We start from the raw sequence: 27,461 nt of genomic DNA, 5'->3' as shown, positions 1-27,461 counted from the left end.
CCTTTGCTACAACCACACTTGTACCCAACAGGCCGCTGAGGAGATATGCAACATCCGGTTTGATGACACTGAGTGACAACAGATATCGTCAGATATGGCGGTCTCGGCCTCCAGTCCCGGGTCTCACTGACCCTACCGGCATTTCTCTCGTTGGCAAAATTTTGCCATGTCCTCATCAACGGGATCTCCGCAACACAGATGAACCAGCTGTGATCGAGGAGTGCCGAGTGGCCTACGTGACGACATGGACCTTCTTGGGCTCTGTCATGTGTACTTCCATCCCCCTTCTCCCCTTTGTGGACCTCCACCCCCTCTCCCCTTTGTAGATGTCCGGTTCCCCCACAAGACAAATGGGACGCTATCCAGTACAACATCATCTCGAACAGGCTGGTGTACTTTCTTGACCAGCAACGTCTATTATATTTCCACTGGCCTCTCATCCCCATAGCGGTGCCTGATTAAATTCAGTGCCATCACTCTCAACTGACACTCAGCTGGATAGCAAATATTTGCACGTCGGTCTTTCTCTGAGGCGTGGCCTCCGAACCTCACAAATGCCGCTTAGGATCCACTGTGGATTCTTTAGGTCTGCACTCCTCATGCCATTATAGTGCTGACCACCTTCCATGCTATGCTGCTCTCGGTGAGATCATAAACCATGGCCTAGACACTGCAGGCTTCCTCTCCCAGCTCGAGCCAACAAAGCTAAGGAGAGGGGATGATAAAAAGCCAAATGGCATGACAGTTTTCTCGTTCCACGGTAGTAGGGCCCCGTCATCTAGGATGTTATATACTGTGACACCTTTCTCAGCAGCAAACTGGTTGTGTTCGGCTGCCAATCCAGGCTTCGCTACTTCTCAATTGTAGAATAGAGTTACATTATAACTAATGAAATAGTTCGCGTAATATGAGAAATGTGTTAAAAGTTGTTTGGTATGTGTCACGGCGCACCTGCTAACTTTAGAACCTGGCTATACTTCTGGCTCCAGCTATTTTCCCACCCTAATTAACAAGTATGTCATGAGGTCAAATAAAAGAATTAGTGCAGAAAATAAATATGCAAATAAAAATAGTTGTTCAAGGGAGATTATTCTCGATTATATTTTGATCACATGAATAATGGCGACTGCGGCAAGGATGTTGTGTGGGTTTTATTTGTTGTTTATCCTCTCTTTTCTTTTACAACAAACTGATGCCGAATATCAACCTAACTGGGAATCTTTAGATAAAAGAATTCTTCCTTCATGGTACGACGAAGCGAAGTTTGGTATATTTCTTCACTGGGGCGTTTTCTCCGTACCGAGCTATGGTTCCGAGTGGTTTTGGTGGTACTGGAAAGGAAGTAAAACCCCTTATTATGTTGATTTTATGAACAAGAATTATCCTCCTGACTTTACTTATCCAGATTTTGCGCCGAAATTTACCACGGAATTTTTCAATGCTAAAGAATGGGCAAACTTATTTGAAGCTGCTGGAGCCAAGTATTTTTTCTTTCTCTTTTTTGCACTTCATCAGAAATATTTCTAAAGTCATTCGTTTAAACCTCACTTCCTTACTACTGTTGTAAATGTACTCTTTAAAAAAAATCTATATAAGTCATTTGGCTTCATTCCTTGTTGTATACAGTCTATCACATTGTAACATGTTTGGTCAGAAGCTGAATGAATTTTTAGAGATGAATTGCTTGTTTAGCCTATAGCTTTACTGTCATTTGTGGAATACTACATCATGAAATAGATCAGATATAGAGTCTCTCACTAATATATTTAGGAGTTATAGAGGCAATCTTCCATTGGTTTGGAAAACCAGCTCCAGTAAAGCACAGGGGAAACAGGGATCACAGGGGCATAGCCAGTTTCACACAATATACCTTCAGCATTCAGGTGGGAATTTGATCAGGGAGGATGTCTTTATTGGTTCTGAGGTCCCACACCTGATGATCATGATTTCTTTTGAGTTGAAGATCATTCTCTGTAACCTTTTATTGAGAGGTGGAATAATACGTAGACCTGGTCATTCGTCATCAATGTTTGATATGCAACACTCTCCTACAAAAATTTGGCAAAAGGTTGAATCCATATTATCTACTACCAGAAATACTCGGCGTTGCCCGGGTTAAAGAGAATAATGAAATCTAAAAACGCCGTCTAGACTACGCATCATCTTTATACATAGAGATGTATATACACACACGCACCCAAACACACGTATATATATGTATATCAATATAAATATATGAAAGTCAATGAAGTTTCGTAAAAGGTGATCATGTACATACTTTCTTGCTGTTGTGATTATAACACCTCGTTGTAAACAATGTTCCTTGTTTTCCCTTGTGGAGCATATACAAATAGGTTTTTTTTTGCTGCCCACTCTTGAGCAGCCAACATACAGTTGTCCATGTGAGAAGCAGGGCTCTTCCAAGAGAAGACCAGCTACAGACAGTGTTTGACCCTGAGATTTGTTTATGGACATGGCAAAAGTCACACGAAGGGGGAATTGTAGTCTTCTGAATGTAAAAGGAATGTCTGCTCCTGATGGAGTAAGAGGAATTCTTGGAATAAAGGCGTCATCCCCTTTTGCACATCCAGAAAGAATGGTAGCCTCGATAACGTGTGACATCATTTTCTTTATCACGAGTCGTGTTCCATTGCAAAGTCTTGGTGGTTCCAGATTGCGGAGCAGCATAACAGGCGTTCCAACTTTAAGTGATGATATGTGGGGAGGTAGTCCTGGAGGCTCCAACGAATTGAGAAATTCAGGAGGATAGTTCACCACTTCATTTGTATGTGGAACTGTATCAACAGACTTGTAAATTTGAAGATTGCCGGGAAGAGAATGCATCAGGTGTTGATTAATTTTTGTAACAGCTACGTTTTTCGGAGCTAATATTGCTCTTTCACATAGCCAATTGTGATTTTGGTAGTTTTGTTTAAAGTTGGGAAAGACTTTGTGTTTGAGGTCATCTACAGAATTAACAACAGAACAAAATGGCCGGAGGTCTGCAACGAAATAATTTTACTCAACACTTTGCAAGTGAATCAGTGGAGGCAAAGATGCGTCTCATTTACTTGACAATTTATGCACCACTTTGCAGAAATCACAATGTAAGTATATCTGAAAGGGTAGTCTTACACTGTTGTACCGTTGAATTACAAATAATGCTCATCTGTTATGTTGGGGTTAAAATTTCATCAACATCAAAAATATATGAATTTTCATGGGAGTTATGGCCGTTATGCAAAGAATATAATTTCCAAATTTTATAATGGTCCATTCAGTACTTTTGACGTAGTTTTGGATAAGAAAACAAATGACTAATGTGTGTGTTTGTGTGCATGTGTATGTGTGTGTGATGGGTGTATATATGTATAGATATCTGTATGCATGTATATATGTATATATGTGTACATATTACATGTACATCTATATATATATATATATATATATATATATACATCTACACATATGTATACATATACATGTATGCATATAGATCTATATATATATCTATACATATACATCTATATGTATACATATACATCTCTCTCTCTCTCTCTCTCTCTTTTTCTCTCTCTCTCTCTCTCTCTCTCTCTGAAAGTATCTGTCATTACAGTATCGAAATGGTGTACATATACATCTATATGTATACATATACATCTCTCTCTCTCTCTCTCTTTCTCTCTCTCTCTGAAAGTATCTGTCATTACAGTATCGAAATGTGATTGTTTCAGTTAGTGGAATAGTTTCATTTTTAAAGTGAAAGTATTTGACATGAGTGTTTTTGTTTCACTTTTGACACAATACTTAAATAGTGGAAGAAATATTATGTTGCCGTGTGCTCGAACTCTGCAAGAAGTTAAACATTTTTTTTTGACTAAAACACAACTGGAACCCTAAGTAAGGCATGTGTAAAATTTGAATGAAATTGGTTGCGTAGTTCTCGAGTTTTAGGGATTCACACAGACAGACAGACAGACAGACAGACACACATTCTCATTTTTATATATATAGATATAATAATCTGCTTGTTTGTTCACCTGTTATACTTTAGTGAGAGAGGGGTGAGGGAGAAGTGAAGAAAGAAGAGAGGAAGAAGTAGAGAAATATTAGTATACTTAGGCCAAATGTGTTACATGGTCAGCTGAAGGTAGAGGCTAAGAATGAGAGAAAAAGGGGGAAGAGAAGTGTTAATGACATGCAGTGGGTTGGGAAAGGAATACTTATTACATGGTTAAAAAGTTAGTAGAAAGGAAAGGTGAAGAGATAAAGAGATATGTTTAGGATACAATATTTAGCAGATAATGATGAGGTTAAAGAAAGGTAGATAGAGATGGATAGGAGAGGCAGTTATAGCAACCATTACTTAACGCATTTGCATAAGTGGTATTATTTATCATCTGCTCACTTAAAAAATTTATATTTGTTTATAAAGATTAATTTAGCCTAAATTATAGAATCACAAGAAACACAGTTGTACACTGCCTGGGAAAGGATGTGCATATATGAAGCACAGATCAGAGAGGAACAGCAAGAAGATAATAAAACAAAGAGAAAGACAACACTGACGGAGATGTGAGGAAATTAATGTAGACAAACGTCAAGTATATTTAAAGAAAGCTAAACTAAAAATGCTATAAAAATGCAAATCATCCTTTCTTTCTTAAATAGGTGCTTTTAATTTTTTTCATTCTGTAAACTTTACACTGGTCCCACTAGTAAATGGTGAGGAGGAATTTGTGGGTTGATTATGTTAAGAACGAGTCTTTCTCAAATTTTTGAAATCTTCAAAAAGGCAGAGGATGGGTTTGTGAGAATGCTATTGAGTTAAGATTTTGTTAGGTTTTAGAATTAATATAATTGTGTCCACTTCCAAGGGCCCGGGAACAGGGGGTGCAGCGGGTGCACCCGCACCCCCTAGAATTTTCAGGGGGTGCAAGATCAAAATTTGCACCCCCTAAATAATCTGAACCTTTCCCCCCTTATTTATTATTTTTTTTTTTTACGGAATCCCACGTTTTAGGCTATGGAGATTCCGATTCTGAAAATAATTGTTTGAAAAATTTCAATTCCCCACCACCACCACCAAGCAGGCTATTTACATGCTAGAAATAACAGCCAAATCTCACAAAACTAGTGTTAGGGCTAGGGTTAGGGTCAGGGTTACGGTCAGGGTTAGGGTTAGGGTTTGAATTAGGGTTAGATTTACCCTGTGGATCTATATAAAAACCGGGGGGGGGGGTCGAAATTTTGAAATTGAGATTTTTGAAAAAAAATTTTCAGAATCGGAATCTCCATAGCCTATGGGGATTCCGTTAAAAAAAAAAAAGTGGGGAAAGGTTCAGATTACATATAGCCCATCTGGACCATTTTTTCTTTCTTGTGTCTGCCCTTTTTAATCATCTGCCATGTTGTATTCAACAGAAATTCAAAATCTTATGGGAAACTTCGTAAATCTTGTAAGGGAACTTGCTGAAGAATGCAGTGCAGAAGTATGCCAGTGGTTTAAGCATCGGAACAATTTCCTCTCTGATACAATTCAAAATGAAATTTTATAGGCATATGCTCATAACATTTTACGAGATCAAAATAAAAGTAGAAAATTCCAGATTTATTGGCATTATATGTGATGGTACCACTAATTGCCCTGGCATGGAACAAGTATCAATCACTGTCCGGTACGTTTCTGAAGACCTGAATGTCAATGAGGATTTTCTAGGTTTTTATAATCCCCTTGACTGCTCTTCGAAGACACTGACTAAGATTATTCTAGATGTTTTTTGTCACCTAAACATTTCACTTGGCTCAAAGTTATGCTGTTTTTCATTTGATGGTGCAAGTACCATGAGTGGAAACATTTCAGGTGTACAAATGCGATTGAAAAATTTGTTCCCAGGTACATATTTTGTACACAGTGGAAACCACTCTCTAGACCTTGTCCTCCAAGAAGTTAGTTTTAAGGTTACCTTTGTAGCTGATGCACTGAACTTTGTTCATCAATGTGCCATTCTTGTAAAAGAGTCACCAAAAAGAAAAGCACAATGGACAAATCTTTGTGTTGCAAGCAGTGTGTCCAACTCGGTGGTGCATTAGAGCAACAGCACTGAAACAAGCAGAAAACAATTATAAGAATATTCAAAATTGTTTTGCTTGACTTTCTTAATGACTTCTCGTTAAGAGCAACAACAAAGGCTACTGTTAAAGGGCTGCTAAAGCAATCTGGCAAAGCTTCCATTTTGTTCGGCATTAAAATCGCTGGGGATATATTTGGGGTATGTGAGCCAGTGGCACGTAGCTTACAGCGTCCAGGCACGACAGCCAGTGATTGCTTGAAATTGATTGAAAAGTTGAAAAACTCTCTTTCAAAAATGAGAAGTGAGAAGGTTTTTGAAAAATATTTTGATGAAGTATCCTCTTCTGACTTGGTGAAAATGCCCAACATTTCGCAATCTAAAAATACATCACTGCGCTTTAGGCACACAACAACTACTGAAGAAGCTGCTCTTTCTGTCACCGATGACTGGCGTCGGCAATTTTTCCCTATAGTGGCTGTCATCGAAAATGAATTGACTCACCGGTTTCAGCAACAGGGAATACGTGTATGCTCTGAGCAAGAGGAGTTGCTATTGTCAGCAGTCAAATGTGGAGTATTTAACTTTGAAAATGCACCTGCTTCTACCTGCTTCTTTTGATTTACTCTTACTGTCATCTCAAATCAAACTTCTGGCTGGCCTATGGACGGAAAGGGAAAATTTGTCTAAATCATTTAATGACATAGTTGAAAAATGGAGAGCGTCTGATGCTATTTTTCGTTCTAGTATGCTACAAGTGTTGGCGTTAATGCAGCTTGTCTTGTCTTCACCTGTATCTGTTGCATCAAGCGAAAGAACATTCAGTGCACTTCGCCGTTTGAAGACCTGGCTCCATACCACAATGACACAGCACCGTCTTACACATTGTACCATAATGCATGTACATAAAAAAATATACGATGAAAACACTAACAAAATATACGATGAAAACATTAACAAAACGTGTGAGCGTAGGAAAACTTTTGGAATATGTTGATACAGTTTTTTTCATATACGTGTGAATTATGGAATGATGCAAAAACTCGGCTTCCATTTTAACACTACTTATAGCTTCATTATTTCTTTCTTGATAAACTGACATTTGAATGTTCGGACGCGTGCTACTTGCTGTAAAAGGAGTGAGGTTATCCATGTAATACAAAAAGAAAATTGCAGATAAGTTGAATATAAAAGTGAAAAATAATCATTGAATACTGAAAAAACATTCACCTCCCCTAACTTTAAACCCTAACCCTAATCCCTAACCCTTAATAAAATATGGGAAAAGCTGGAGATGAATGTTTTGGAAACATTCTGAACTATCTTTCAGAATGGTTTACTTTTCAATGAAATGTCATTTTGTTATTTTTCATTCAATTTTATTCAATTAATCTGCAATTTTCTTCTTGTATTAGATGGATAACCCACCCTCCATTTACAGCAAGTAGCGAGCGTCTCGTTTTTTACCTGTGTGCTAAATTTGACTACTTACGACTAACACGGGCACATGCGCAAATTTGTGACATGCACACTCCCAGAACTCGGATCCACACTTCTCCAGTAGTGCCAAATTTTGAAACTGAGTTTGCACCCCCCAAGCAAATTTTGTTCCCGGGCCACTGACTGACACCTACAAAAATTTTGAGAATTTGACAGCATTGATATGAGTAGTTGATGTTATAATTTGATGTTGCTAACTTGTTGCTTCTTTTGTTTATGGTTTATGCTGGTTCTCTCTCAGTTACAAGAGTCACTTTAGGGCATTAGTCTTGCAAGTTACTAGGCAATTATCACTAGCATTGGTACCATGAAAAAAAATGCCCAATACACTCTGTAAAGTGGTTGGTGTTAGGAAGAATATCCAGCCATAGGAAACATGCCAAAGTAGACATTGGCACATGATGCTGTTCTCAGACTCAAGACTATCTAACCTTTGCTAGCATGGATACTGCATATTAAATGATGATGGTGATGGCAGTGACCAATTTTCTGCTTTTTGTTGGGTGGTGTTATTTTCTAGTTTGCTTGTTTGATGCTGAGTTTTTTGCTTATTTTTTCAGTTGTATGGTATTAGTATATTATGTCCCTTGATTATATCTGGTTAGGAGTTTCATTCCATAAACTGGGTTATGTTTTTTATCTTGCCTTATGGAATGTGTTTCATAGAGGCTTCTACAATTATTTTATTGTAAAGTTGTTTTTGCTTTGTTGATTGATTTGTTAGTGTGATGACGATGATGGTGGGCAGATAAGTTAAGAGATTTGGGAATCTGTCCATATGTTTGTTGTGGTTGGATGTGGGTCAGAGGTGAAAGTGATGTCTGAAGAGGAACAAGCTTTGTGAAACATTTCGGTGTTTTGGGTTGAATTTGTTATCTACATTATTTTTCTCGTATGATATGAGTTCCTTTTGTTCTATAGCAAAAAAAAAAAAATAAATAAAATAACCTTTACCCCTTTAGCATTCAGATTATTCTGTCAAATGTAATACTTATTCACATTGTTTCTCATAGCTTCAAGGTTTTGATGATGTCACTATTTATTTTTAGACTGACATTATAGAGTAGTTATGAAAGGTTGGATCTAGCTGGCCTACACATAATACAGGTAGAATATTTGGGCCAGATATGGCCAGTTTGAATGCTAAAGAGTTAAGGATTAAATAACATTTATCTTAAATGGTTTCACTATATCTCCTGATTTTAAAGCATTTCAAATCTAGAACTTCCCTTCCTTATTATCATCATCTTAACATCCACCAGTCCTTACTCACAAGTGTCAGATGGAACTTGTTGAGCTAAATTTCTTACAGTTTGGTTCTATTGTTGTTGTCTAACCCTAAGTCAGTATTGACTAAACAGAACTTTGATTGAAGGTGTTCTAGCCATGACCACCTCATCTTTTATATTTATGCATAATGTATTTACAACATGTCACCAACCCTCACCTTTTTCTAAGTAAGTCAATATTTCCCCTTGACAAGACATATTCTCACAGAAGATTGGAAACAAAGGACACTGCTTGCATGACAGTGACACTTATTTACAACTGTCATACAATGTTAAAGAAAGGTGATAGTAATATATACACACTCCAGCATGGCTGCTGTCAAATAAATGACTGAAACAAGTAACAGAGTAACACGCGCGCGCGCGCAACAAACTTCTTTCAGTTTCCATCTATCAAATCCACCTACAAGGCTTTAGTTGGCCCAGGGTTGTAATAGAAGACACTTGCCTAAAGTACCATGCAGTGAGACTGAACCTAAAACCATGTGGTTGGCAAGCAAACTTCTTTCCACACAGCCATACCTGCACTTATTAACATAACTAAATTATATTAAAATTGTATCATGTGTCAAGACAGTTGATCCTTACAATGTTTAATTTTGAGCCTCTTTATTCTGAGCTTAAATTCCACTTGGCTCAGTTTTAACTTCCATCTCACTAAAGTTGTTGGTCAGTCCCAGATCAGCCCTGAAAGAACAGACCAATACCCACAGCTATTCTAGCCTAATAGACCCCATCTTTTTGTAACTCAGATCTATAACTACAATATCCAATGTGTCCTTATTTTTTAAGATGGTAGGATGTGATTTGAAGGATATTTAACTGCTATTTCTAGCAGATCAAATCGTCACAAAGACATATCCTCAGTAATAGAATAAGTTCTAATAATACTCTATAGTGAATCTGATCAGTTATATTTCTCTCCTAAAACATAGTTTTGTGTCTAGTAAAACAAAATCAAATCTTGTTTACTATTAAAACTCACCACAAATTTATGTTATATTACAGATATGTAGTACTAACAAGCAAACATCATGAAGGTTTCACAAATTGGCCATCAAAAGTGTCATGGAATTGGAATTCAATGGCTGTTGGACCTCACAGAGATCTTGTAGGTATGTAAGTTACTTTTTTATTAGTATTCGTATGTAAATTATTGACTGTTGGAATTCTTATTTGACCTCATTATCATTTAAGTACTTTTGAAAATGTTTAATTTATTTGTTAAATCCAGAAAGCAAAAAGTATACTTATATTCTGTATATAGCTAATGAGGTGTAGGTGTAGCTGTGTGGTAAGAAGTTTGCTTCCCAATCACATGGTTTTGGGTTCAGTTCCACTGCATGGCACTTTGGGCAAGTATATTCTACTATAGTTCCAGGGCTGACCAAGGCCTTGGAAGTAGATTTGGCAGATGGAAACTGAAAGGAGCCCATTGTATGTGTGTGTGTTACTGTCTCTTTGTCTTAACATTACATGATATTTGTAAACAAGTGTCTCTTTCATGCAACTGATGTTCTTTCCAATCTTCTGTGAAAACATTTGTGGTCCTGGGAAAATATTACTTTACATTTTAAAAGTGGAAAGACATGTTGGATAAGTTAGTCATAAATACATTATGCATGGCACCTGTGCCCAGCGTCACCTTTCTGGCATTTGTGCCCATGGCATATGTAAAGGACTTTCGAGCGAGATCGTTGCCAGTTCCGCTGGACTGGCTCTTGTGTGGGTGGCCCGTAAAATACACCATTTTGAGCGTGGCCGTTGCCAGTACCACCTGACTGGCCTTCGTGCCGGTGGCACATAAAAGCACCCACTACACTCTTGGAGTGGTTGGCGTTAGGAAGGTCATCCAGCTGTAGAAACTCTGCCAAATCAGATTGGAGCCTGGTGTAGCCATCTGGTTTCACCAGTCCTCAGTCAAATAGTCCAACCCATGCTAGCATGGAGGGCGGACGTTAAACGACGATGATGATGATGATAAAAGATGAGGTGTTCATACCTAGAACACCTTTAATGAAAGTTCTGTTTGGTTTCATACTGGCTTAGGGTTAAACAACAACAATAACAATAGAACCAAACTAACTATATTGCTGTATATAGTTTTATATTTCTTGATTTTAGGTTCTATTTCCATGAGTGTTTACTTTACTTTTGATCAATAAAATATGTACAAATATAATATACCATAATTCATTCAGTTGCCAACCTTATGTCCTCCTTCACAAAAAACTGACCTTGTACTTGATAAATAAAATATTTGTATGTAAATATTAGATGATATTAGTTCTACCATACATACTAAGAGAGATTTCTGATAACAAGAATTGTGTGGAGATGGAAAGCATGCCTATATTCCAAGTTCAATGTTTCACTTGTTTTAGTCATTGGACTGCAGCCATACTAGGATACCACCTTGAAGGATTTAGTCCAATGAATCTACCTCAGTACTTAGCTTTTTTTAAAAATCTGTACTTGTTGTATCAGTCTCTTAACCCTTTCGTATTTAACCAGCCATATCCGATTCAAATATTATACCTGTTTTATGCTAAAACTGACTAGATCCAACCTCTCACACCTACCCTACAATGTCATTCTAAAAATATACATGCACACCATTGAAATTTTGAAGCTACAAAATAAATTGTGATTTATTCAAAACTGAATAAATAAGCATTTCATTGGTCAAAGAAATCTGAATGCTAAAGGGTTATGCCAGATTGCTAAGTCTTTGGGATGTAAACAAACCAACACCAGTTGTCAAGTGGTAGAGTGATAGACACACACACGCACATACCCCTCCCCCTACAGAGACATGGTCTTCCATGCAGTTCCTGTCCATCAAATTTACTCACAAGGCATGGTTTGGCCCAGAACTATAGTAGAAGATATTTGCCGAAAGTGCTATACAGTTGCACTGAACCTGAAACCGCATGGTAGCAAACTGAGTTTCTTAACCACATGGCCATGCAACTATGAATCATGACCAAACTGTTTTGTATAAAGTTCTGTAATTCTTTTCATTGCAGTAGAATGTCTTATGACTTGATTTTTAAATTTCAGGTGAATTAGCTGTAGCTATCAAAGAGACTTCCATTCATTTTGGCTTATACCATTCATTATTAGAATGGTTTCATCCACTCTATTTGCAAGATAAAGCTTCCAACTTTACAACACATGAATTTGCTAAGGTACATATAGACATATACTTTATCAAATTGTTTATGCAAATTATTATGCACCACTATTATTATTATTGTTCCTCTCCTCTTCCATCCAACATATCCAACCAGCAAAAAACTAGGTACTACAGTTTTATCATATTTGTTTGGTTGCTTGTTTTCTGGTTATTTCAGAAACTACTAAAATTTGAAACACTAAATCTTTTATCAATAATTACTGAGCAAATAAATTTCGGGATCTAGTTCAAAACGGGGGCACCAGTATTTTCTTAACGAAACACTTTGAAATTTGGGACACTGGTAGAATGTGTCATATAAAACATCTTTTTCTCTTAGTCTTCTTAAGAAAAATTATTATATTGCAATTTATTTCATGTTAAAGTTGTATTTCTGTAATTTCAACCAATGACTGACGTCCATTCAGCCGAATACATTAAGTGCTGACTACGTAAACAAACGATTCTCAAACGATTCTGGTGGTGATAAAATTATTATTTCCTTGTCAAAAAATGGCTGAAGCATATTGGCAGTAGCTAATAAACCTTTCTATTATAGGCACAAGGCTTGGTTTTTGAGGGAAGGAGCAAGTGGGTTAGGGTTAGGGAAAACGAACACACGTGTGTTGCCTCTCTGCAAAATGTCAGAAGTAATGGAGATTAAATACGCTTTACACCACTTAAACTGCCAAAGGAGTAACTGTAAACAGCTGAATACTTGTCAGTGATTGGTTGAAATTATCGAAATAAGACAATTTTTTACATGAAATTAATTCGAATACAAAAATTTTTTTTTGTTCTATAACACAAAATAGATAAGTATACGAAGTTTGAAAGTCTTTCGGTACCAAAAACACTACATAAAACATAAATGAAAACTGGTGCCCCCGTTTTGAACTAGATCCGAATTTCGTTCTTTGAGAAATTTATTTGGATATCAAATAGGTGCATATATGACTGTGTAGTAAGTTTGCTTCCCAATCATGAGGTTTTGGGTTCAGTCCCACTATGCAGCATCTTGGGCAAGTGTCTTCTACTATAGCCCTGGATAATCAATCCACTTGATGGGAAACTGAAATAAGTCAATGTATGTATATCTATCTATGTGTATATGTGTGTGTTATTGTCTCTATTCCTTGACAAGTGATATCTGTAAACGAAAGTCACTGGCATGCAGTGTGCTTCATTTCCAATCTTCTGTAAAAAGCATTGGTGTGGATGCTGGTACCTCATAAAAAGCACTGGTGATGGTGCAATGTAAAAAACACCCAGTACCCTCTGTTGGGTGGTTGGCATTAGGAAGGACATCTAGCCATGGAAACCAAGCCAAGACAGACGATGGAACTTGGTGCAGTCCCTGGCTTTGCCAGTTTCTATCAAGCTGTCCAACCCACGTCAGCATGGAAAATGGATGTTAAATGTTGAGACAATAATTACAATGATATGAAAATGCGTCTGGTCATTGGGAAGTATCACTTTATTTTGAAACAGGTGAGGGTTAGCTGCAGGAAAGGCATCTGTCTATAAATTCTACCTCAAGAAATCTTATCTGACTCTTGCAATCATGGAAAAGTGACTATTAAACAAGGATGATGATAATGATGATGGCCAAATGTATGACTGAAGCCTATTAAGCATCTTATTTGCTGGGTAAATGAAATGATTTACATGAACAGTTATACATATCAACACAATTGTACAGATATTGGCAGTAATAATAATAGTGAAATACTGACATGTGTGTAGAAGTCCATACACATTCAGAGGTACATAGCAACGTTTCTTTTTGATGGAAGAAATTTTAATTGTTATCAGTACAAAATACAATCACATGCATTCCATCGGTTACAATGATGAGGGCTCCAGCTGATCCGATCAATATAACAGCCTGCTCATGAAATTATATGCAAGTGGCTGAGCACTCCACAAACATGTGTACACTCTAACATAGTTCTCAAAGAGATTCAGCTTGACACAGAGTACGATAAGGCTGGCCTTTTGAAATGCAGATACTACTCGTTTTTGCCAGCTGAGTGGACTGGAGCAACATGAAATAAAGTGTCTTGTTGAAAATATATATATATATATATATATATATATATATTGGTTAATATGTGACTATTTTGTACTGATAACTGCAGGACCAGGCATATTTTCAGAGAAGACTGGAGTTCACCATAAAACTATCCAAAACCAAGTTTCTCCATAGAAAAAATATGCTTGTTTCCCATTCTGCCTCCCCACTCTCTCCCCCTCTCAAGAATACTGATGGTAGGATTCAACTATGACTTATAGCATTTACCTAAAAACAAAAAACTTGGTTCTGTGCACATGCTGGATTTGAAACTCCTTTTTCTAATTTTGTAATGTTCTCTATGTTGTGGCCTATTTGGAAAGGCTTGCATGTTCCATAAAAACATATAAATCTTTATTCTGTTTTTGACTGATAGACAAAAGCTATACCAGAGCTTTATGAAATTGTTAAGCAATACAAACCAGAAGTGATTTGGTCTGATGGTGACTGGGAATGTGATGATACTTATTGGAATTCAACACAATTCCTGGCTTGGTTATATAATGAAAGGTTTGTTTCAGTTTATTCTGATTTAGTTTAATAGTTAAGCATTGAAATTTTTTTTAAATCATATCTTGATACTTTAAACAATCTATATCTATATTAATTTACAATTTATACAAAATCTAATAGTACATGTACATGTGTGTATGTAAGCATGAGTGAGAGAGAGAGAAAGAACAAAGTGCGTGTATTTGTGAGATTTTACAAGTTGCAGTTTTAGTTTTTTTGCATGAACTATCCAGGGGAAGGAGGACAGGATTCCATGACCATGTTCACAGCTTCCAAAACTTGCAATAGAATGGACTAAAAGCACTCAAAGCCCAGATGGTGGTTTATATCTAGATGACAGATAACAGCTATCACCTAAGGTTCATGTGAGAGAGAGTATGTGATGTGATATATGAGTGATTGTGTGTGTGTACATGTAAGATAGTATTTGAGTAAAGATATTTCAGAATTTAGCTCAAGCACATTGATGCTGTATAGAAGGAAATGAATTTCAAAGTAGATGGTGAATAATAATGTACATGGTTTTGCGAGTCTTTCTTCATTGCTTTTAAGCAAATCCAGAACAGACTTACGGGCATATTCATAAATATGTAGTAGATATAGAGGCAAAATGACAATAATGATATTGGACTATAACATTTGAAAACGTATCAAATTACTGAAAGCAGATAAGATGTTGGGCTATGACCAGTTGACATAATATTGAACTATGACATCTACATGCACACTGATATTGCACATTCAGTGGAGCATACTAGCTTCATTCCTCTCCTGTCCTTACATCTTACTACCATGTAGCATAGCTGTTCATACACAAGCATCATATAATCTGCCTTTTACACACACACACACAGAGAAATTTTTTTGCCAACATAGATAATAGCTTTCTGAACTTTTTCCATTGTTCTCATTCTAACAGCTATATTTTCAGAACATTGTATTCCACTGCTAATTAGGTCACTTAGATAATAGAACATTTGAGAAAATCTAATTCTTGTTTTCTTAGTGTTTATTGTTCCTGTGCATCTGCCACATATACAGACTACTTTCTCTGTTAACCTTTCACTGGGCACATTGTATGTAATTCCTTCCAACATACTTTCTACATATTGAGCAGAGACTTTTACCTGGTAGGAAGAGAGTCTTATCTGTTCTCTTGCTAACTACAACTTCAGACTTTGCTTGGTTAAATCAAGGCCTTTTGATTCCAGGCTTTGCTTCCACACCTGGAATTTCTTTTCCAATTTCTACAGATTCTGATATAAGAATGAGATCATCAACATATAGTAGTTCCCAAGGGTAGCCAACTCCTCTGTTATAACTTGGGGAACTATGATGAATAGGAGGAGACTGACTACTTAGTCCTGGTGACACCCCTATACATACATGCATGCATGCATACATACATACATACATACATACATACATATGTGCATACTTATGTATGTATACATGCACAGACACAGAGGTATGGCTGCATGCTAAGAAGTTTGCTTCTTAACCACAATCTTCTGGGTTCATTCCCACTGCATGGCACTTTGGGCAGGTGTCTTCTCTATAGCCTCAGGCTGACCAAAACCTTGTGAATGCTAGCATGGGTTGGGCGATTTCACTGAGGACTGGCGAGCCAGATGGCTGCACCAGGCTCCAATCTGATCTGGCAGAGTTTCTACAGCTGGATGCCCTTCCTAATGCCAACAACTCCGAGAGTGTAGTGGGTGCTTTTTCATGCCATCGGCACAAGGGCCAGTCTGGCAGTACTGGCAACGGCCACGCTCAAATGGTGTTTTTTACGTGCCACCTGCACAGGAGTCAGTCCAGCGGCACTGGCAACGACCTCACTTGAATGTTTTGTTCACGTGCCAAATAATGCTTATTACATGCCACCGGCACGGAAGCCAGACAACTGCTCTGGCAGTGATCCTGCTTGGATGGTGCTACTAGCGCTCCACTGGCACAGGTGCCAGTCATTGAATTTGGTTCAATTTCGATTTCACTTGCCCCAACAGATCTTCGCAAGCAGAGTTTAGTGTCCAATGAAGGTGCCCGTCGTCAGATTTGGTTCGATTTCGATTTCACTTGCCTCAACAGGTCCTCGCAAGCAGAGTTTTGTGTCCATAGAAGGAAAGGTACACATAAGTGGGTTGGTAAAGGCCACGATTTATGGTCTCACTTGTCTTGCTGGGTCTTCTCACGCACAGCATATTTCCAAAGGTCTCGGTCACTAGTCATTGCCTCGGTGAGGCCTAATGTTCGAAGGTCGTGCTTCACCACCTCATTCCCGGTCTTTTTGGGTCTACCTTTTCCACAGGTTCCCTCAACTGCTAGGGTGTGGCACTTTTTCACACAGCTATCCTCATCCATTCTTGCCATGTGACCATACCAGCGCAATCGTCTCTCCTGCACACCACAACTGATGTTACTTAGGTCCAACTTTTCTCTCAAGGTACTTACACTCTGTCGAGTATGCACACTGACATTACACATCCATCGGAGCACACTGGCTTCATTCCTTGCGAGCTTACGCATGTCCTCAGCAATCACGGCCCATGTTTCACTGCCATGTAGCATGGCTGTTCATATACATGCGTCATACAGTCTACCTTTTACTCTGAGCGAGAGGCCCTTTGTCACCAGCAGAGGTAAGAGCTCTCTGAACTTTGCCCAGGCTATTCTCTTCTAGCAGCTACACTTTCAGCGCACCCTCCCCCGCTACAAACTTGGTCACCTAGATAGCGGAAGCTATCAACTACTTCTAGTTTTTCTCCCTGGAATGTGGCAGAAGTTGTTCTCTGCACATTTTCAGTGTTTATTGCTCCTGAGCATCTGCCACATACAAAAACTATCTTCCTAGTTTGCCTTCCTTTGATATCGTTGCACCTCTATGAAGCTGACAGTGAATGAAGACCTTTGCCATTCATATAAAAGGTGCAAGGGAAAATTCTGATAGCCAAGATAAAGAAGCTCCTGAAAAAGCTGATGCATACTGTTGAGCTAAGGATGATCTGGTTCTTCTTAGGTAAAAAGAACTTCTACCAGGACCAGTTGTACAACACCCAGAAAGGGTGGTTTTCCTACTATCTATATGATGTTCCATGTATCATGAAAACCAAGTTCCTTCCAACTGTGATGCTCTTTGGATGTGTTTCCTGTGAGGGTGACATCGTCCTTAGGCTCAATTCAGATGGCAACGTGAAGTTGCTGGAGAGAGTTGCTGCTGGGAAGCCATATGCGTGGCAGCCAGATTTGGCTCCTTGTCATACCTAGAAAGAGTCAGAAGTTGTCAGAGAATTTCTGCAACTTTACCAGCCCCCAATTTCTGACCTAGTTCCCCCAACTGTTGTCACTTGGATTACTAAGTGTGGGGTGGCACCATTGAGAAAGGCACTAACTGCTCTGCCTTCAATACTAAGGTTGAACTGGTGGCCAAGTTCAAAGATCTTCCCAATGACACAGTGAAGAATGCATGCACTAGGTTCTGGAGCTGTCTTGAGGCTGTTGTAGAAGCTGAGGGTGACTACTTTGAGTAAATTGTTATCTCCCAACAATAATTTAGTTGATGTTTTTGAGCTTTTTAAATACTTTTATTTTTGAATGAGATATTGTGTTTTCTTTTCCTTTTTGTGCAAACTGTCAAATTTAACTTGAACACCCTGTGTATATATAGTGTCAAATTTGAACAAGAATTTCTGTTTGTAATCTAAGGGTAGTAGTAATGTACTTATCCATGAAGGCAATGCATGTGCCAGTGTCGTAGAAAATAAATTTCCTTGTTCAAATTGGGTCTGGAATAAGTCACCTGATGGTGATTGAAGATCAAAAAGTAGAGTATATATAAATATACTTTCTAAGATTTCCTGGAAAATTATAATCTATATTTCATTTGTTGCTGAATATTTAGTAATGGGATTCAACATTAAAACCCATTTGTATCTATGTTTGTGATGTGCCCTTAGATCTTATTTACAAGCTTTGATTTATGAATCAGCTTCCATATTCTCCAACACCAAGATTGGTGACCTTTGTTCAGTTTGCTCAAGCAGTTGAAGGAATACAAATATAGCTACAATTACAATCTATAAATTACACAATGGCATTAAATTAGGTTAGCATTAACCTAGTATTGATTGTAGAATACATGTTTACATTTCAAACTGTACAAATACAATGGATGTATATGAGTCATAACTATATTTTATAGTTATGTTAGTACATGGTACTTTAGAGGTAGAAGAAGTATATAATCATTTGATTAAAAGTATCTCATATTTTATAGAATTGTCATTAATGCTAATGAATCCCTGTCATTATAGGTTTGATTTTAATTGATTAAAAGTTCATTTTTTACTCAGTACACTAAGAGTCTTGGAGGAAACTTCACTAGGTGTCCTTCATGTAGAAAATATCATCATCATCATCATCATCATTATCATCGTTGTCATTGTTGTTATCATCATCATCATCATTATTTAACATCCATTTTCCATTCTGGCATGAGTTGGGCAGTTTGACAGGGTCTAGTGAGTAGTGAGCTGCAGGGCTACGCTGGGATCTGATGCCAGCTTTGGCATGGTTTCTATGGCTGGATGCCCACCCTAATCCCAATCAGTTTACAGTATGTACTAGTTGCTTTTCTCCTCCTGTTGGCACTTGTGGGGTTGCCAAGTAACTTGTAAGGAAAGAAAAGAACAGGAAAGCCGGTAAAAGCTCCCTCTATGAAGTGGGGGTAGTGGTGAAAATGGAGAGATGGTTTTATGCTAGCTGTTGATGGCTAAAGAATGATAGAGGTACAAACCCAGGTGGCTTGCTATACAGGAGGTCCATGGCTACCTCGCATTGTATAATGGTGTAGCTGGAAAGAAGATAAAGATGGTTTTGACGAGATGCCAAGGCATCTCAAGACAAATGATGGTAAGTATGAGAGAAGATACAAACAAGGGATCAGGGTAGGGAGATAGGGTAATTTCATAAGAGTGTGAGGGGAGAGTAGTAACCTATGGTTACAGATTGAGGTAGAAGTGATTATAGTCAGGGATGAATAAAGTAGAGGTTCAGTTGATGAGAAATACCTGTATCAAGAGTGGAGTAAGATGGCCAAAATGGATTTTTAATAAGACATCAAAATCAGAAGTTTTGAAAATGTATTATCACTTGACAGTCGATTAAGTTAATAAGAATACTTGTGTGTTTTTCCTTTTATTTATATATTTATTTATTCATTCACTTACTTTTTAGTCCTGTGAAAGACACAGTATGTGTGAATGACCGATGGGGTAAAAATGTTCGATGCAAACATGGTGGATTTCTCAACTGTAATGACAGATACAATCCAGGTAAGGGTATACAACAATTTGGCACAGCCGTTTTGGCATAGCCTATTTGATGTTGCTGATTCAATGCTAATGTATTTGACATCAAGTTTTAATGTTTCTCTTGTTCTCTTCCCCTCCTCTCTGTCTCTCTTCCTCTCTCTCTGGGCATGTCTATGTGTATGAGAGAGAAAGGGTTCATGTCAATCAGGTTCAATTAGTAAATTGTAATGTTTCTCTCTCTCTTTCTCTCTGTCTGTCTCTGTCTCTCTCTCATGCACACACACATACACTCACTTTTTCTATCTGTATTTGTATATTTCTGCACACATGTGCATGTTTGCCTCGAGTGCCAAAACATACCATCAACCTAAGCAGTCAACCATGCCAAATCATCATCTCATTCCAGTAATTAAGTAATGAAGTCAATGAAATCAGCTTCACACCTCCTCTTCCTCCAAAATTTGTGGCCTTGTCTTTATGTGAGAATTGATTAGATTGGCAGAATTGAACAACATATCAGCTCCTTACATGCTTAGTTCAAATTCTATGAAGCTCAACATTTAACTTTCTGTGGAGGTGGTGGGTGAGAAAATAAAGTACCATTCAAGTACTGGAGTCAGTTTAATCAAATAAATCTGCTCCCCAAATTTGTGGTCTTATGCATATCTTTTGTTTCAACCATTTGGCTGCAGCCATGCTAGTGCACTGCCTTGAAAAATTTTTAGTTGAACGAATTAACCTCAGGACTTATTGTTTTTTTAAGCTTAGTACTTAGTATGTCAGTCTCTTTTGCTGAATCACCAAGTTATAGAGATGAAAACATATCGACACCAGTTACAAACAATGGGCTTCTTTCAGTTTCTGTCTACCAAATCCACTCACAGTGCTTTGGTTAGCCCAAGGCTTAAAGTAGAAAACACCCCAGGTGCCATACAATGGGACTGAACCCAGAACCAGGTGATTAGGAAACAAACTTCTTATGACACAACCATGCTTGTGCCTGTTAGAAATCCTTATTACTGTTGGTACTGTTGCATCACCAAAGATTGTATCTCTGCATTCTGTTGTACAACATCCCTTACAATAACATCTGTTAATTTCGACTTATAGCTTTTCCTTTATCTCTAGTTAGAACTCAGATAAAGATGACACAGTTTCATTTTATTTTTTTTATGGGGGAACTCAAAGTAGATAAAGTTATGAATAATAGTGTGCAAATATCAGGTGGAAAGAAACCCTTTTGATAGAAGTCAAAGGTTGCTTGTAGGACTTGAATCTGTAAATTTGATGGACGTTCTACCATTAGACCAAAGCAATCCTTTAGATTTCTCTGTCTATTTTAGAAAATTCGTTTTTACTAGCAAGAATTGTATGTTGTTTGCATCACGTGAATTTAGAAACTCCTAGAGACCTGAGATAATTCGTTCATAATAGTAGAACTCAAAATAGATAAAGTTATAAATAATAGCATATAGGTATTGGGTTAAAAAAACTTTTGGATAGAAAAAGTCAAAAGGTGCCAGTGGGACTCAAACCTACATCTATAAACATGACAGATGTTCTACCATTGAACCAATTTATTTTATGTTTTTATATTTTTTTAATGTCCTAGTTTTAAAAATATACATGAAAAGTATCAAATGTCTTAGGTGGCCATCATCTAGCTCTCCAAATAGTGTACAATAGGTTAACTTTAGAGTATTCTAAAAGGTGAAAACAAACTGGCTTTAGAAACCCCTGAGCCAAAAAGAGGATCTTTAAATGGTTGCACGACCTGCTATAAATAACAGTCAAATTTTCCTCAAATTACACCTTCCATTTTGGAAAAGAGACACATTTGACAATTAAAGTTGTAGTATATTGTCAACTTAATGTGACAATCCCAATAAGGGAATACACTACTGCCGTTTAGCCCTAGGAAGCTGGACCGCTTCCTGTCGGCCTTGACACAATTACTGTGTCCTTATGTTTGCGAGAGGGAGACAAACTCCTCCAGCTTCCTAGGGCTAAACGGCAGTAGTGTATTCCCTTATTGGGATTGTCACATTAAGTTGACAATATACTACAACTTTATCGCTCCACTACTGCTTAAATCTCTCTGAGAGATTTAGAAATATTATATTTCTAATTTTACATTTGACAATGTTTCCTTAGAATGATAAAAGAAAGGATGGTCTTGGAAGGAAAGCCCTTGATCATAGGGCTATTTGATCAGGTTTGATATGAGTTTATTCAAGGGCAACAATTAGCTTTGTATCTTTTTGGATTATCATTATGTTCTACATCAGCTTTGTATCTTTTTGGATTATCATTTTGTTCTACATTTCTTTGCAGGTGTTCTTGTAAAGAAGAAGTGGGAAAATGCCATGACAATCGACCGATATTCTTGGGGTTACAGACGCAACTTAAGGCTTCAAGATTTACTGACAGTTGATAAATTGATTGCTGAACTTGCTGAAACTGTCAGGTAGGTAAAATTAATGTAATTAGCTTAAAAAAAATATTTGATTCTGCATGAAATATTTATATATTAAGTTCTACATGAAATAAATCAGATTTTATATGAAATGGATAAATTGGAACTACATGGGAACAAGTTTTTTATATGAATGTATATACTCATCATCATCATCATCGTTTAACATCTGCTTTCCATGCTAGCATGGGTTGGATGATTTGACTGAGGACTGGTGAACCAGATGGCTACACCAGTCTCCAATCTGATTTGGCGATAAATACATTCTAATATTAAAAATTAAAAATATTTCTAATGTTTTAATATTATATATATATACTATTGGTTCTTAATGCATCTCTGAAGAGCGGAATTACTGTTAATAAGATGATCTTTAGATCACTTTGTGATTATAGTAATATCCGCGAAACGATCGTAAGATATTTAACTCTTTAAATTTTAGGTTCCTTTATATTTTATATTTTAGACTTTACAATATTCATGCTTAATTACACATAAATTTTTATACGCATATATATTCAGACATATATTTATCTATATTCAGATTTTTATATATATTGATATTTATATTTCGTATATTTATATTTAAAATTTAAAATTTATTATGTTGCCGTGTCATGTTGGATGTATGTCTTTCAAAATATTAAATATTGATTTCCTGAGTATATTATTGATGAGTTTATGAATTTATTAATAATATAAAAACACATATATACACACACATATATATATATATATATATATATATATATATGCTTCTAATGAGAGAAAAGCTGAACATTAGAAGCATCAGTTGTGGCGTGCAAGAGAGACGATTGCGCTGGTATGGACATGTGGTGAGAATGGATGAGGATAGCTGCGTGAAAAAGTGCCACACCCTAACAGTTGAGGGAACCCGTGGAAGAGGTAGGCCCAGGAAGACCTGGGCTGAGGTGGTGAGGCAAGACCTTCGTACATTGGGCCTCACCGAGGCGATGACTACTGACCGAGACCTTTGGAAATGTGCTGTGGGTGAGAAGACCCGGCAAGCCAAGTAAGATCGTTGCCAGTGCCCCTGGACTGGTTCTTGTGCGGGTGGCACATGAGATGCACCATTTTGAGCGTGGCCGTTGCCAGTACCGCCTGACTGGCTCCCGTAGGATTTTCGAGCGAGATCGTTGCCAGTGCCCCTGGACTGGCTTGTGCGGGTGGCACATAAAAGACACCATTTCGAGCGTGGCCGTTTTCGTGCGGGTGACACGTAAAAGCACCCACTACACTCTCTGAGTGGTTGGCGTTAGGAAGGGCATCCAGCTGTAGAAACTCTGCCAAATCAGACTGGAGCCTGGTGTTACCATCCGGTTTCACCAGTCCTCAGTCAAATCGTCCAACCCATGCTAGCATGGAAAGCGGACGTTAAACGATGATGATGATATATATATATAATGAGAATTTACAAAAAAAACAAAAGACGAAGACAGGTGTGTAAACAACAAACATGTATTAGTTTAATGTTTGGGAAGTGAGAAAGTCTTATATGTTTCGAGCCTACGCTCTTCAGCAGAATGGAACACAGAAATAAACAGGGAGAGAAAATAAAAAAGGTTTAGTGGCTAGCGATGTATCATGGCAAATGCCAGACAGAGGGGACACACAGGAGAGCTAGGAAGAAGGAGAGATAATAAAGTAGTGGTGATCCCAAAACAAAGGTGCACGTGTGTGTGTATGTGAGACCGTGTATGTGCATGTGGAAGCAGACTGGTGACCTTGATGTGTGCGTGTGTGCATTTGTAGGTGTATGGATTATGGTGTGGGTGCTGGGAAGTGGTCAGTGCTAGCGTGGGTGCTGGGAAGTAGTCAGTGCTAGTGTGTGCGGGCTGGTGTGGTGTGGTATTGGGGTGTGGGGGAAGCAAGGGTTGGGTGTAAGGGATGGTGGGGTTGGAATGTGTAAGAGTGGAGTAACAAGGGAGGGGTGACGATGAAGGGAGAAGGTGGTAGGAGTGAAGAGGGGAAGTGGGTGGGAGGAAGTAGGTGTGATACAGTTGTCAATATAATGACTGTATAGTTCGAGAGTGGGACCAGTGAAACTTGAGAATATTTGGGCCTCAACATAGCCAACGAACTGGTTTGCATACATAGGGCCCATTCTCGTTCCCATGACAACTCCCGAGATTTGCTGGTAAAAATCACCTGTGAATGAGAAGCAGTTAAGTGAGAGGACAAGTTTGACCAGACAAAGGAGTGTGGATGTGTGAGGTTGGGTCAAAGGTCAAGGAAATGTTGGAGTGTACTCATTTTATTTTTTTAACAATTCTAGATTTTAGAAAAAATTACAAGAATCTGTTTAATTTTTGTTTCTCAGTTGTGGTGGCAATTTGCTTGTAAATGTTGGACCAACTCATGATGGCCGTATTTCACCAATCTTTGAGGAACGTTTGTTACAATTTGGACAATGGTTAAAGCTCAATGGTGAGGCAATCTACTCTTCCAAACCTTGGCTTCACCAAAATGATACAATTACTCCAAGAGTATGGTAAGTTATAGCAGTTTGTTTATTCCTTGTATTGACCATATAGACTGTACATGCAATATGAAGGCCAACATCTCTCTCTCTCACAGACACACACATTGTTATACAGAGTTTTCTCAAGGATTACTTTAAGCCTAAATGTATCTGTAGAATGTTTAATGTTTAGGCATTTGTACTACAATTCAGTAAGTAGATAGTTATCATCATCATTTCAGCATCCATGTTTTCATGCTCACATGGGTCAGACAGAATTCACTGAGGCAAATTTTCTGCAGCTGGATGCCCTTCATCAGCTACCCTCACCTGTTTCCAAGTAAGGTAATATTTTCCCATAGCCAGACATATTTTCACAGAACGGAAACAAATGACACCTCTTGTGTAATGCTGACACTTGTATTCAATTGTGATGTGATGTCGAGTCAAGGAGGCATTAAACCCCACACATACAATCATGCACATGCACGCGCACACACACACACACACACGCACATGCATTTACATATTACTACAGCATAGCCACAGTCTAATGACTGAAATAAGTAAAAGGTAAATTATACGCACATATATGTACGATGGTCTCTTTCAGTTTCCATCTACTAAGTCCACTGACAAGTTTGCTCAGAACTATAATAGAAAGCACTTGCCCAAAGTGCCATGCAGTAGGACTGAACCTTAAACCATGTCACTGGGAAGCAAACTTCTCAATCACACAGCCACATTTATGTCTATTCACTTAATAAGTAAAACTATCATTTGTTGAAACTAACATAAAATCTATTTATGTTGAAATATGTCAGTTTTAAAAATCATCATTGACTAAATTTGTTGGCTAAACTACTTGTTCTGAATATTATTTCTGTTTATGTTTAATCAAAAATATCAGTTAAAATTCTGTCTTTTTTGTCTCTTCTAGGTATACATCCAATAAAGCCAGCAATGGTACAGCTGTCTATGCTATTGTCTTAGACAGACCAAAAGGAAACCTCATCCATCTTGGATCAGTTGACTACTTGCCATCTATCAGTGTCTCTTTACTGGGCTATAGTGGAAATATTGTAATCAAAGAGACAACATTTGGTATCCTGTTAATGATTCCAAATATTCAAATTAATCAAATGCCAAGCAAAAGAGCTTGGGTATTTAAATTCATGGGAGCTAAATTTTAAAGAAGATTGAATTACATTCCTTAAGCTAACCGTGTATTATACAAATAAACATGTATGTGTGCCTTACATAATGAATGTATGTGTGTGTACACACACATGTGTGTACACACACATGTGTGTATAAATGTACATGTATATAAGGCGGTGAGCTGGCAGAAATTTTAGCACACTGGGCAAAATGCTTAGTGGTATTTCATCTGTCTTTACGTTCTGAGTTCAAATTCCGCCAAGGTCAACTTTACCTTTCATCCTTTCGGGGTTGATAAATTAAGTACCAGTTGCATACTAGTGTCAATCTAATCAACTGGCCCCCCTCCCTCAAAATTTCGAGCCTTGTGCCTAGAGCAGAAAAGAATATATATGTATATGCAAATATAAACAAATCTTAATAATGGAAAGATACATTGTTGGCAAATTATTTTGTAAGTTAACTACTTAACTGATTAAATGTAACAAAAAATTTTTGCAAACTTTTTAACTTCTGTATATATATAAATATAAATATATGATGAACATTTTTTTGTGTTCAGCTAAACTTCATCTTGTCTTAGGTTTTATATATAAATATAATATATATACATAGGATGAAAATCAAGGATGACCTAAGCAGAATGGGAATTCAGAACATAAAGAGCTGGAAGGAATGCTTCCAACACTTTAATGAATCTGCCAGCTAAGTGGTGGTTGTAGTAGTAGTAATATCTAACATAGGCATCAGGAGATAATTTTAAGGGAAGCAGGTGTAGAATTTTGAACTCAAAACATACAGGATCATAAGTAAATACTACAAGGTTATTATTAGTTTGGCACTCTATCAATTCTGTTACTCTTGCCTGGGATAACTCTTCAGTATTATTTCTAAAACAAAAAAAAAATTACCTGCTGTATAAATTCCTTATCAATTAAATATTCTTTTCTACTCTTGGTACAAGGCCTGAAATTTTTTGTGAGTGGAGCAGGGGGAGTTGATTAGATTGCCCCTAGTACACAACTGGTACTTAATTTATCGACCCCGAAAGGATGAAAGGCAATGTCAACCTCGGCAGAAATTGCACTCAGAATGTAAAGACAGACAAAATACCGCTAAGCATTTCACCCGGTGTGCTAATGTTTCTGCCAGCTCACTGCCTTCTTATCAATTAAATATTATTTTGAAAGTAATTTTATATACATTTTTGTTATTATTTCAACACCACTTATAGTTCCAAAAGTTATATGATTTCTACTACTTTTGGTCCATATTTTGTATATGTTTTATACATTTTTATTCTGTTTATTTATTTATTTTTTTTTTTTCAATGTGTTTATTAATTATTTCAGTGAGATTGTAATGTTCTTGTTAAACTAATGATAGTGCTGATTCATAAATGATA

The 27,461-nt window shown here is 37.4% G+C and overlaps 1 protein-coding gene across 3 annotated transcripts; it reads left to right on the top strand.

Annotated features, from left to right (window-relative positions):
* The first annotated feature begins 1,106 nt into the window (after positions 1–1,106).
* On the top strand, positions 1,107–27,249 carry LOC106868685 (alpha-L-fucosidase). Of its 3 annotated transcripts, none has more exons than XM_014914071.3 (8): positions 1,107–1,144; positions 9,869–9,975; positions 11,924–12,051; positions 14,489–14,622; positions 19,861–19,958; positions 22,272–22,404; positions 24,755–24,925; positions 25,836–27,249. In XM_014914071.3, the coding sequence occupies exons 1-8, from the start codon at positions 1,113–1,115 to the stop codon at positions 26,086–26,088; spliced, it is 1,056 nt and encodes a 351-aa protein (XP_014769557.1). In that variant the 5' UTR covers positions 1,107–1,112; the 3' UTR covers positions 26,089–27,249. The 3 variants fall into 3 exon arrangements, with proteins under 3 accessions (XP_014769557.1, XP_014769556.1, XP_089202854.1); XM_014914070.3 differs by having other exon boundaries at positions 1,107–1,481; XM_089346728.1 differs by having other exon boundaries at positions 1,107–3,107.
* Positions 27,250–27,461: the final 212 nt, after the last annotated feature.

The sequence above is a fragment of the Octopus bimaculoides genome, chromosome 2, assembly GCF_046866305.1.
Source record: "Octopus bimaculoides isolate indiv1 chromosome 2, ASM4686630v1, whole genome shotgun sequence".
Taxonomy (NCBI): Eukaryota; Metazoa; Mollusca; class Cephalopoda; order Octopoda; family Octopodidae; genus Octopus; species Octopus bimaculoides.
The sequence above is the reverse complement of the archived record's forward strand: the minus strand, read 5'-3'. Positions and strand labels throughout refer to the sequence as shown.

Excerpts from the sequence above, each read along its gene's own strand:
- LOC106868685 (XM_014914070.3), top strand. The coding sequence starts at position 1,120 with ATGGCGACTGCGGCAAGGATGTTGTGTGGGTTTTATTTGTTGTTTATC. Across the intron at positions 12,052-14,488 it reads CAACACATGAATTTGCTAAG|ACAAAAGCTATACCAGAGCT; the intron begins GTACATATAGAC and ends TTTGACTGATAG. Across the intron at positions 22,405-24,754 it reads GAACTTGCTGAAACTGTCAG|TTGTGGTGGCAATTTGCTTG; the intron begins GTAGGTAAAATT and ends TTTGTTTCTCAG.